The following is a 13,657-nucleotide window of genomic DNA, read 5'->3' as shown; positions in this document are numbered from 1 at the left end:
GAGCAGGGTGTAGAGTAGCAGTGTCACTGTACTGAATACCTATCAAAATGCTCTGCACCAATCTCAGTATCTAAATGATGGAAGATTTATACTGATCACATCATAAATTAGCATTTTTAGCAAAAATTTGTATTTTTTGTATTTCTAGTCTGTTTTTTTTTTTTTTGTTTGTTTGATTTATAGGCTCTATAATTTTTTTTAATTCTTTCAAAATTTTTAAATTTATTAAAAAAGAAATATTACAAAATACAATTTTTGGGAAATGACTTACCTTCTACCTATCAGAGTCTGCTAGGAATTTCCAAAACATTCCAAAAATTAAAAAATTTTGGGGCAAAAAAATTATGAAACTGAATTATTCTTTTCAAAAAACGTCACAGACTTTTTTTTTGAAAAGCTGACTAGCTGAAATCAAGTGAAAAAAAATTTAAAAGAATATGAGTTGGAGTCGTCAATTTATCCTAAGATACTATATTTAGTTTCAAGAAAAAAAAAATTTAGTTTTTATAAAAAAAAAAGGATTCCATAAATTTAATACTAATACAAATTGTCATCATTTTTTATATGCTATTACATCTTTAATTTACGCTATTATGGTTTACTTATTTTGACTTTGATTCTAAAAAATATCTGAATGAAGAACGGGTTTTATAAATAGCACTATTGTACAACTTAATTGCTTGGAACTAATATTAGTTCTGAGCAAGATGAGATGCACTATATTTGGCATGGGGCAGCAATTTCTTTGATTATTCTTCGTTTTTTTCTTCTTTTTTTGAAAATGCTCTGTGCTATAAAGGAAGGAAAAACAAGTAATAATTTGTTATATAAATACCTTATAGTATATATATATATATATATATATATATATATATATATATATATATATATATATATATATATATATATATATATATATATATATATATATATATAGATATATATATATATATATATATATATATATATATATATATATATATATATATATATATATATTGTTATTACTATAATTGTATGTATAATTATAGTAGTAACAATAGTAGTTTTTCGGTAAACAGTGCTTAATACCTAAGTAGAGCAAATATATATTTATATTAAAATAATAATAAAATAATTACAATTAAATTTGAAACATAACTCAGAGTTTCACGCTTTTGCGATCATCAGACGTTAATGACAAAACAACCATAATGACAAAAAAAAATGTATATACAAAATACAATACAGTATTAGCTTAGATGACATTAAAGTTGCAGATAACAAATTTGTTTTTGTGGCAGCATTTTGATATTAGTTCCTTTTGTTTATTCAATAGTTTCGAAGATGATGTAATTATATAGCTCGGCCCTATCAATAATCTTCCACATAAGAATAGGATTTGGAAATCCCTTTTTTTTACTTCCCAGATATGTTTAGAAAATTCAGTGGTATTAGCTTTACTTTTGTATTGAAACATATATTTATCTTAAATTGTTTTAACACAAAAGTATAGATCTATTTCTCTTATTTTTTGTTTCTCAATATAATAATATTGAGAAACAAAAAATAAGAGAATTAATTAAAAAACCATAATGTTCTTCATCTTTACTTTTAGTTTCTTTTTTTTTCTAACAAGACTGCAAGCAACCACTATTAGAGATGGAAGTTACCGGAAGAGAAAAGATAAAATTTTTAAAGCAAGAAAGGGGTTAACAGACGACTTAAAAGATTGCAAATGATATGAATCAGGAAAACAAGACAAATGATGCGAGTTCCAGAATTTTTAAGCTCTTAGGACAGTCATAGTAAAAGAATGAGACTTAATTGAATGGCAAGTAACAAGAGAATGAGATTTAGTAGATGGCAAAAGAGACGCTAGCTCTTGAGAGCAGTGCCTATTATTGTATTTATAGAAAAATGAAAGAGAGCAACATTACGACCATGTGATAATGGTTAAAGGTTGGCTGCAGGTCCAACTATGTTTACAATGCAATTTTGCACCTTGTTGAAAAGTGAAATGGCACCATTTAAAGATACGCTCTAAAAATGGCAACAGTATGCTAATTTTGCAATGGATTTGATATATTTCCAAGAAGGAGCGGAGAAGTAAGAGTTAATCCTAGAAGACGAAAGGTAGATGACTCATCCAGTACATTACCTTTCATAGATATAGCTAGATCTAGATAGTTGCGATAACAATTAGCTGAAAAAAATTTAATTTTATCTGAGTTAAAGTTTTGCTTATGATAGAAAGATGGAACAATAGTTAGACGACTCAGATCGCTCTCCAGAATTTTTGAAAATAGGGATAAAAGATGTCGCTTTCCAGCAGACTGGAAAACAAGACTCTGATAAGCACTTGTTATATAGTTTTGAAAGAGTAAGTAACAGCTCCGGAGAACACTTCTGCAAAACTATAAAAGGTATGTTGTTCGGACCACAAGCTGTAGAAGAGTCAAGGCAGGAAATCACTTTAGATACAGAAGCTGGAATGATACAAAAGTCAAGCAAATGATCAACCTGCTTGTTGGCTATATAAGGTAGAATGTCATTAGTGGAATGAGGAGATGTGATTGATGAAAAGTACTTAGCAAACAGTTCAGCTTTGTCTTTAGGTAAGGTAAAAAAATCTGAACCATGCAAAAGAGGTGGAATAACAGATTTTTTCTTATTATAGACACTGTTTAAGATTCTCCAAAGGCCTCTGGAGCTTAGTTTTTGAGATAAAATACGAGATTTTGTGACCTGAGATTAGCAGGCTTTGGTTTTGAACAAAACCTTTTGGCTTTTGGCTTTAAACAATGGCTTCTAGCATTAGTAACCAGATGTCTGTTTTCTAATCTAGCATTAGAAAATAGATATCTATTTTCTAAAGAATTGTTAAGGTGATAGATATGGAAGTAAAGGTTACTTTGGAATTGGAAATTGCAGCAGTACAATGAGAGGAAAGCCATGGAAGAGAGTGAGGCTTGGTTTGGAGTTGTCAAGAGGTAATAAAAGATTCAATGCCAGCCTAAATCAAAGAAGTTACATAAGAAGCACATTTGTCAGCAGGAAGGCAAATGATTTCTACCCAAGGGCCATCACAATGAAAATCTCGGAAAGAGTCCCAGTCAGCTTTAAGGTAGTTGTAAGAGGTACAATGTTAGGGAGATCCTAATGATAAAGAAAATGAGATAATAGTTTTAGAGAGTTACCATAATCAGAAGCACCTAAGGGTGAATGTGGAGAAATTGAGCACTGACTAGGATCAGAAACAAGACACAAGTCAAGTAGAGAAGCAAGTTGAAAAGTTGACTATTTGTGTTAGAGGTTGAGAAAGACAAAAGCTGTGGACCTTAACACCTGCAGAGTTACTGACACTAAAACTAAGCCATTCAGTGTGATGAGCATTAAAGTCACCAACAACAACGATATTGGTTGAAGGATGAAGAGAAAGGGCTTGGTTAATTTGATCAGAAATAATATTGAAAAATGTGCAGTCAAGATCACAATATGAAACAAAGAGTCAAAGAGCAAGTAGGTCTGGTGAACTTTACGGAAGGTCTCACAAACACTTTTACGGAAGGTCTCACAAAGAGCAAGTAGGTCTGGTGAACTTTACGGAAAATAAAATTCAACAGAAAAAAAAGTTACTTTGAAGACTACAAATATTAGTGAATGATAGATTTAGAGAACTTGGTGGTTACAATGGTTTTTTGTGTTTTATAGTTTTGTTTCTTTAGTCATTTTTGGATTTGTTAAAGATCTTGTCTCAAAGCACAGATAGTACTCAGTACACTATTTAATAGTTCGAGCAATTGCCTCTACTAATAAATAAAAAAAGCCATAACAAAGGGCTCCAAATATGGCCTTGACAATGCACACCAAAGGTATAGAGACACCATTGTGCAATATGACACTGTTAGTACTCTGGTATTTTACTGCTGTTGATGGAATCAGCTTCTCTGAGAACTACCACAGAGCTTTAGAAACCTGACTACCAGCTGGCCTCAGAACCATAAAACTGAGTTTTAGAGTTGTACCCTCATTAGAAGATAATAGAATAAGTTGACTAGTCATAAAAACAGAGAGACAAACAAAACCCATGCAATGAAGATGATCCAGCATTCGAAATCCTAAATTGGAAACAATGTATTATAAATGCATCTAAGCCTAATAAATGAAGAAGGGGTATGAAGCTGATCAACAGATAGAATCAGTTTACCCCTAAAGTCTTTGCCTAGGAGGCCTTTTACAAGTCAGTAGCTGGGTGCAGTTAACATCTGCCCTAGGTGAATATTTTTATCGAGACACCATCTCTAGCCTTTACTCAATCAAGAGCCCCAAGACAGTGGTATTTTAGGTTGAAGTTTGTTTCTCTTAGTCTTTGCCTAAAAAAGTACATCCTACAAGGCAGCAGGGCATAGACCAGGTAGTATTGGGTTACATGATATCAGTAGCAGGGTTGTCATGATGATCCTGAACCTGTTACACCAAAAGTTACACAAATGAAGGCATCTCAACAATTTAGTAAAAATTGAATGCTTTGTGATTCTCATTAATTCTCATATTTGTAATCAATTTTTTGATATCAGGCAGTTTGATACTTTTAACATGACTTTTACGGAGAAGTTTGGCTATTTTTAAAGTTAAAAACTTTTAACCTCTTTAAAATACTATGATTATTAAATGAACTGAAATATGTATTCAGCAACATTCAATTTATTTGTTCAGTGTAATTAACATTCGTTTAACTTAAGAAATTTCACATGTTAGTTATGCTTTTAAAAAATTTAATGTCAAACCTTTTCAATCATACACTTTCCAATCCATTCCTTTTTCAATAGGCTTACTGTTTTGAAAACTTTAAAGTATTCTTTATGTTTTTAGCAAAAACTTTTTAAAAGTTAAAAACAGCACTTCTAATTATCTTAGAACCACTTCCTTCTTGGTATTTGTCCAAAGTTTAAAAAAAATTTTTTTTTGTGATTTTAATCAATTAGCTATTATCTCTTTTGCTGATCTTTTTCAATATGTGTTAAGTATTTTTAATACAAAAAAAGCAAATACACTTAAAATATACTTTTTTTTTGGATAAATTTTTTGTAAAAAAAAATGTTTTTTTTGTGTACATTTTGGAAGGAACAAGGGGGGGGGGAGCAAAAAAACACAGAAGAAGGAGGTAGTTTATAACCTGAATTGATGTGAGTAACAGAAGAAGTATTTAACTTCCGCCAATGAATTTTTTGGCGAAAACGTATTTGTTTCTTTTTTTAAATTCAAATTCAATCCCAACAAGGCTTCAAGCAACCACAGTTGGGAGTTACTACACTGCGCTGGGGTGTCTTATCATTATGCTGTGTAGAAAACTGCGCTGGGGTGTCTTATCATTGTAGAAAACAAAAAAATTGTTAAAAGGTTTTTTAATTCTTTTTTTCCAAATATTTTTTTTAGAAAAAGAAAAAAATTCATTCAAAACTTACTAGTTACTAAGCTCATTGAGTATTTGTTAAATTATTATAAAAGCAATTCATTTTGTTTTTTTATAACAATAATTCATTTAATTTGTTTACAACAACAACAAAAATGTATTGACCTACTCAGTCTTGAAGAGGTGAATAAAAATAATTTAGGGTTTATTAGATTCACAAGTGTTAAGGACCATATAAAAATTTAAATTATGTTATATGTAATAAATAATAACTTTTGCTGAATATGATTTTTGCTGAAGATCAAATGATGAATATTTGGTATATAAAGTTGTTAACTATATTTATTTTTTTATTTTAATAGGAAGTTCACTTGGAGTGAACACTAGAAGTTTATTAAAGCAGCAGGTTAAGTTTTTTATAACTTTTTTTTATTATTTTTACATATGAAGCTTCATTGTTTAACTTTATGACTTTTTTTTATTCATCATTTATAATAACAACTAGTTATGATTTTTTTAATCAAATTGTTTATAGAACAAGTTAAAAACAGAAATGATAAAAAGGATTTAAATAAGTTAAAATAAGCAATGAGCAACAAAAAAAGTTACAACAAAACATTGTTTTGAAAAAACAAAAAACAAAACAAAATAAAAAAGTTACACAGCAACAAAAAAAATCATTGTTATGTTTTTGTAATTATATGATATATAATAAATAAGTAAATATATGATTATGAAATATATGATTAATAATATAATAATAGTGATATATGACAAGGTTATATTTTAGAAAAATGTATAGATTTTATTTATTTTGATTTTCCTTTTTGCTGTTAAGAGTTGTAACAACATAATTAAAAAATAAAAAAGTTATCCTCAAGTGCGGACCACTATTTAGCTGTTGATTTAATACATGTTTTTTTTATTTTGTTTTATTTTTTTATTTATACATTTTTGTTATAAAATTACAGCTAAAACAAAAATTTTGAAGACATCCTAAGTAATTTTAAGTACTTATAACATGCGGCAGTATTTTTAGTTTCTGTCAATATTAAGATGTATTTTGAAGTTATCATGCCTCATGCAGCTTTACACTGGTTTTTTAATGACATGTAATATTAGTTCAGTGCCTAATGAGAATTGAGGCTTTCCTTTGTCTGCTCTGTCAGGAATTTATGTTTCTCTGAGATGCTAATATAATAAGTTATTTTGTAAGTTGCTATGACTATATTTCTATTTAACTACAGATCCAATTATTTATAACATAAACTATGCATATATTTTGTTAAAATATAAACTTATATGAGTCCAAGTATGTCACCCAGTTGTTCTGACTGATTCAATCCCAAATGCACCCAAAAAGCTGTTGAACATAGTGCTCATGATGGTTTGGAGATGCTTTATAATAATTTATTTCGTAAGTTGGTATGACTATATTTCTATCTGACTACAAATCCAACTATTTATAACATAAACTTTGGATATATTTTGTTAAAGTATAAACTTATATGAGTCCAAGTATGTCACCCAGTTGTTCTGGCTGATTCAATCCCAAATGCTTCCAAAAAGCTGCCAAACATAGTGCTCATGATGGTTTGGAGATGCTTTAGTGGAAATCAGCTTTCTCATGCAAGATGGTGCACATTGCAATACATCAAAACATGTCACAGTTCTTGAGCAAAGGAATTAATGTTGGAGTGGCCCAGCAACTTCCCAGATTTCAACCCAATAGAAATTGTTTTTGAGGAAATAAAATCAAAGATTCCTTGAGTGTGCTGCACTTTGATTTCAGATCTGATGACATAAATAAAACAAGTTTGGATTCAGGACATGTCTCTGCAATTCTTTTAAAAACTCTCTGAAAGCACCTCAAAACATTTTGAAATTGAATTTTTTTCGAAATGGTAAGTGCTAATGTTAAATAAATTTTAAAGGTTAACATTTTTAGCTTTGTTATCCATTTAATCTTGACTTGAAAAATTAAAAATTAAATCAGATGTTAACAAAATTTATGGGCTAGCTGTAATTATTGATTTATATTAATTTTTTATATTAATTATGTTACTGAACAAACATAATAATAAGTAACTTTTAATTAACTCATAAAATCTGCTTTAAAGCAAAAGTATTAATAATAATTTTTCTATTTTTAGATTGAAATCTCACTTAAGCAAGGTTTACCTAAAGTTGACAGCACCAAGGTTTTATTTGAATTTAAATACAGACAACAACAAAGTCACACACACACACACCATAGCAGACACATTTTTTTTTTTTATTAGTATTTTTAACTTTTAGACTTTGATCAATGGAAGTTAATTAACAATTATTTTAATGTTGTACATTTTTAAATCCCAAATATAAAAAAATAATTTGAAAAAATAAGTTTAAAAACTAGAGCGTGTGCATTAAATGCCAATTTGAATAATTAAAAGTTAAACAAAATTTTGTTTTTTTAGGTTGGCACAATTCTTACACAACATATTATCTTGTTAACTGACTTACTTTTAGACGCTTTTGATAAAGAACTTATTTTGTGGTAATTTTATTATGTTTCATTTTTCTTATTTTATAAATATGCTCTTAGGAAATATATTAAAACCCTAACTCTCAGTTGATGTATGTAACGCAACTCCAAATTTCAGTATAATATCATAAAAGATGTTTTATGCTAGGCTAGTTCCCAAAGATAATTGTATAAATATATCTACTATAGCATAAATACATATACATTTGCCGACTTTTTTGCTTAGTTTTTTCCATACGTTTTTTTTCTTTTCAGAAAGAAGAAAAAAATACTTGGAAAAAAGCACACAAAAAAAAGTGTATATATAAAACAATTGTATATTTTATCTATGTATATAACCATATAAAATATTGTAATATGGCAAATGTGTGCAACTGCTCACTTTTCTATAAATAAAATTTACATTTGTAAAACATAAAACTTTTAAAAATAGATATGCTAACTATCATTTAATATTCGCATAAAAACAACACTAAGCACATAAAAACAACATTAAGCACATAAAAACAACACTAAGCACATAAAAACAACACTAAGCACGAGGGAATTAAACAGAAATTAAAAGATGCAAGTTTAAATTCTGTCATTAAATGGAAAACAATTTACAAGTGTAATGTCTATAACCTTACATCAACAAAATCAAAATTAGGTTTGGTGTCACTCATAATTAAAAACTAATCAAACAGAAAATAAAGTAAAACTAAAAATAAATAAAAAACAAAGAGCCATATTGTTATGTTTTTTGTTTTTGTTTTTTTTTAAACATCTTTGCTTCAACAATGGCTTCAACAATTTACAACAACAAGGCTGTAAGCAACCACTAATTAGAGTTGGAAGTTACTGGAAGAGAAAAGATGTAGATTGTAGAGCAAGATAACGATTGACAGACGACTTAAAGGATTGTAAATTATATGAATCAGGAAAGCAAGATGAAGGAAGTGAATTCCAAAGAACTGATGTGTGAGGAAAAAAACTTGAGGAATAAGAGTTTTTGGAGCACTTAAAAACAGTCACAGAAAAAGGATAAGACTTAATTGAATAACAAGTAACACGAGAATGAATTTTAGTTGATGGTACAAAAGGCGCTAGCTCTTTTGAGCAGTGCCCATTATAGCATTTGTAGAAAAGAGAAAGAGAAGCAACATTACGACGATGTGATAATAGTTGGAAGACTGCAAGAGCAGGTCCAACTATGCTTACAATGCGTTTTTGCACCTTGTCTAAAATAGAAAGGGCATCATTAGAAGATCTGCCGCAGATATGGCCACAGTATTTCATATAAGGCCAGATTTGAGATTTATAGAGATAGAGAGTAGAACCTGGAGTAAGAAAGTGTCAAGCTTGATAAAGTGATGCAATCTTAGCAGATGCTAATTTTGCAACGGATTTGATGTATGGTTTCCAAGAAAGATTAGAACTAAGAGTTAATCCTAGAAGAGAAAGGGTAGATGACTCATCGAGTACATGTATTACGATATTTATATATATATATATTTTTTTTTATGTAGATTTCATTTTGTTATTTGTTATGGTCTCAAAATTACATTAATTCGGACCGTAGAGAAAACTTTACTTTTAAATTATTTTTTTTCCGCTCTATACATCATTTTTATATCACATCTTATACTATTATTAGTATATAATATACAGTCGTGATCAAAAGTTTGGAACATTGAAAAAATTTGCAGAAAATTTGAAATATTTGTTTAAAAATATTTTTTCATTGAAAATTTTGTTTACAATATTGGTTTCTCTCACAAGAGTGAGAGAAACCAATATTGTAAACAAACAGAAATCAACACAGTAACTACAAACATACATATAGATAAAAAATTTACACGATTAATTATTTATCAAGTTATACTCATGATTTTTATATATACACTTTTACATAAAATATAATTTCTAATATAATATGTTACATATATTAATTAAATAATAGTGAACAACAACATATATAATAAGCAACAACAACACAAATAACAACAAACATTACACAAACATAATGACAAACTTAATTGGTAAAATAATAATCTTTTATGGTAAAAGACTTTTGAATTTGTATTAATATTATTATTTTTTTTTTTAATTTTTTGAATATATAATATAGCTTTTAATTTTTTAAATATATAATATTTAATAAAGCGGTTGCAATTTGTAATATCTGGATTTCTAGTCTTTAAATTTGTAATATCTGGATTTCTAGTCTTTAAATTTTGAGTTTTTAAACAACGGCTAACTGTTTTTATTACAAAAACAATAGTTGTTGTTTAATAAACAAAATATTTATATTAATCTTGAAATTATGATGTAAAATCTTATTATAAAACCATATTATTATTATTATTATTATTATTAAAAATTATGATTTAAACTTTTATATTTAAATTCATTAGTATTGAAAATATATAACTTAATATCTGTTATGCCTATAGCAATATATTTTTCTTTAATTTTTTTATTTATTCTTTTTTAATTTTTCGTTTTATTATATTTTTAAATTTATTATTAAAAAAAATTTTTTTTTTTCATTATATTAAATATACTTTTTTTATTATTATTTTTTGTATTTATCTTTTATGTAGAGGTGCCTTAGTTACTGTGTTAGCTTGCCTGTAACTTACTATATATGTAGGTTTATGTTCTGTCTAAGCCTCAGGCATGGTGTTGACTCACCCTTAAGTTGCTATATTATGAACCCCTGATCCAGTGTGTGGTCAGAACTAATTAGTGACTCCAACTATAACACCTATGCTCACCTTAATCTCTAGTATTTTGTTACATGTAATGCTTTTCCTAATGCATTTCTAAAATATCTTGTTTTTTGTTTTAAAGTAATGTTAACTGGAAATAACTCCTTTTAACTACTTTTAATTAAAGGATCATCAAGATCACCCTGTTACTACCATACCCTGGATGTAATTTATATTTCAAAAGATTATGCTGTTCTATTTTTTTATCAGAGTCTTTCCAAAATTGGCTAAAAATAAGAAATTTCTTAATGATGGCAATTATTATTTATAAATCAAGATTGTTTTGTTGAATTGAATAATCAAATTTTAATTAATTGTTCTTAGGTAATATAAAATTCCTATATATATAAATATTAAAGCAAAAAATTTCTAATAATGATTTTATTCTTCATATATATTATAATTATATAATAGAAGTATTTATTATATTATATATTGACTAAGTTTTATTTTTTATTTGTCACTTTTAAAATAAAGGTAACTACTATATGCTATCATGCCTAGCATTTAGACTATATAATGGTAGCCAAAGGCCAAGCTATCTATATTAAAAATATATATATTTTGATAGATTATGTATATATCTATTTACATAATCAATATATTAACCATACCATACCCATACTACCATTATCCATACCCTACTGCCTTGTAAGATTTGCTTTTTAGGCAAAAGCTAAGAGAAACAAACTCTGACTTAAAAATGTCTTGATGCTCTTGATTGCGTAAATGCTAGAGTAGGTGTCTCCTTAAAAATACTCATCTAAGGCAGATGTTAACTGCATCCAGCTAAAATTCCCCTGGCTTAGGGGTCTTGATTGAATAAAGGCTGAAGATAGTGTCTCAATAAAAATACTCATCATAGGCAAATGTTAACTGCATCTAGCTACTGTCTTGTAGAAGGCCTTCTAGAGAAAGACTTTTGGGGTAAGCAGAATAATTCTGCTGACCAGCCTCAAGACCCTTCTTCATCTATTAGGTTGGAGTAGATGTAAACCTGTTACATTGTTTCCTTCCAAGGATAATGAATACTGGATCTTCTTGACTCTACTTAAAATTTTTTTGTGCCTTCTTGATAGTGACTATTTTACTTATCCTGTAATCTCCTAATGAGAGTACAACTCTAAATCTCTCAGTTAAATGGTTCTGAGGTTGACTAATAGTAAGATTTCCCAAACTCTGCTGTAGCTTTCAGAGAGGCTGATTCCATTAACTGCTGTATAACATCAGAGTATTAACAGTGCCATATTGCGTATTGATGGTGTCGTTGTTAATGCTTTTGGTGTGCATTGTCGAGGCCACACAAGGAGCCCTATGTTACGACTTTTGGTTAGTTAACGGAACTGAGACAACTGTATAGCTTATTGCTTAAGAAGCTGTGCTCTAAGAATGAGTCAAGTTCTCTTTAAACTTAATTCATGCCAAAAGCATAAAATGTTTAAAATTTTACACATAAAAACCATCCCGACCACCTAACTGTTTTAAAATATCTTTTACAAATACTTGTGGTTTGTGAAGGAACCTTTCATCAGTTGAATCTTACCTCTTGCAAAATTCACGAGACTCACTTGCTCCTAGCTCCTAGTGAAACTATTTAAATTTTGCTATTTTTTCTTCAGGTCTTTAATTCGCAAAGAATCCAATAATCACATGCTTGGCTTGGAAGTATACATATGCAACAAATCACCTACATGTTGTGAAGTTAGGTTTGAATTGTTTGACCATTTTTTTATGTGCTTCCGCTAAGCACCTTTTATTTTTATCACCTTTCTCTTTGTTTTTTTGTTCTCCTTCTTACCAAGAATGTACACTTTTAGATGTAATTTCTGATCAAATTGGCTATGCCCTTTTGCTTTACTCCTCTGCCAATATTGTTGTTATTTTGGTGACTTTACATGCTTATTATTACACTGATTGGCTCGGTTCTAACACAACTGACTCTGCTGGCACTAAAGCCTGTAACTTCTGCGTTTCTCAATCTCTTACTCAGATAGTTAACTTTGTGACTTGTTTTCCTGACAACCCTAATCATTTACCTTAACTCATTGATTTGTATCTTGTCTCTGACCTTAGCTTGTGTTCAGTTTTTATTTTTTCTTCCTTAAGTGGTTCTGACCATGCAATAATCTCTTTAAATCTTTCATCTTGTACTTTTTCTTCAGGCACACCCTATCTTACTACTACCCTAAAGCTGACAAGGATTCTTTTTGTGATTTTCTTCATGGTGGTCCTTAGTCTAATGTCTTTTCTCTCCCAACTGATAAATGTGCCTTCTATGTAACCTATTGGATTCAGGCAGGAACAGAAGCTTTTATTCCTTCTCCTCAGTTACATATCAAACCTTGTTCTACTCCATCATTTTCATCTTCTTATGCAACTGCTATATTTAATCATAACCATTTTTTTCATCTTTTTCAAAAGAATAACTCTCTTGAGAACAAACAACTATTTATTATTGCAAAAAATCTATGTAAAAAAGTGCTGTCTGATCCTAAGCTCCATTGTACTCAGTTCACTGAATCCCGTATCTTATCTCCGAAGTTAGGCTCTAGAGACTTTTTTAAAATCTTCAACAGCATCATTAACAAGGGTAGGTTTAAGATTCTTTCTCTCACTCATGGGCTAATCTTATTACCTCTCCCAAGGATAAGCAGAACTATTTGCAAAGAATTTTTCTTCTAATTCAACTTTTGAATCTTATGGCTTTTATCTTCCTTCCATTTAAATTCCATTTAAACAAGTTAACCCATTATTAGACAATCGCCAGCTTCTGTTGCTAAATTCATATCTCAATTAAACTCTTCTATGGCTTGCAATTCAGACAACATTCCTGTCATAGTCTTACATAATTGTTCTCCAGAACTCTCTTCAATTCTTTCTAAGCTATTTAATAAGCGCTTGACTAAGTCTTGTTTTCCTGCCTGCTGGAAAATGGCATTGCGGTACTAAATTTTAAAAACTCTGGAAAACATTCTAATGCCT

General features: G+C 29.0%; 1 protein-coding gene across 1 annotated transcript in view; it reads left to right on the top strand.

Annotated features, from left to right (window-relative positions):
- LOC101241755 (nuclear pore complex protein Nup133) overlaps window positions 1-13,657 on the top strand; it is a 111,178-nt gene that overhangs the window by 58,750 nt on the left and 38,771 nt on the right. The window contains exons 23-25 of the mRNA XM_065805022.1: window positions 5,758-5,801; window positions 7,549-7,596; window positions 7,855-7,934. Coding sequence (XP_065661094.1) covers window positions 5,758-5,801; window positions 7,549-7,596; window positions 7,855-7,934 — 172 coding nt within the window. The remainder of the gene's footprint in view (window positions 1-5,757; window positions 5,802-7,548; window positions 7,597-7,854; window positions 7,935-13,657) is intronic.

This window comes from Hydra vulgaris, chromosome 09, assembly GCF_038396675.1.
Source record: "Hydra vulgaris chromosome 09, alternate assembly HydraT2T_AEP".
NCBI classification, from domain to species: domain Eukaryota; kingdom Metazoa; phylum Cnidaria; class Hydrozoa; order Anthoathecata; family Hydridae; genus Hydra; species Hydra vulgaris.
The sequence above is the reverse complement of the archived record's forward strand: the minus strand, read 5'-3'. Positions and strand labels throughout refer to the sequence as shown.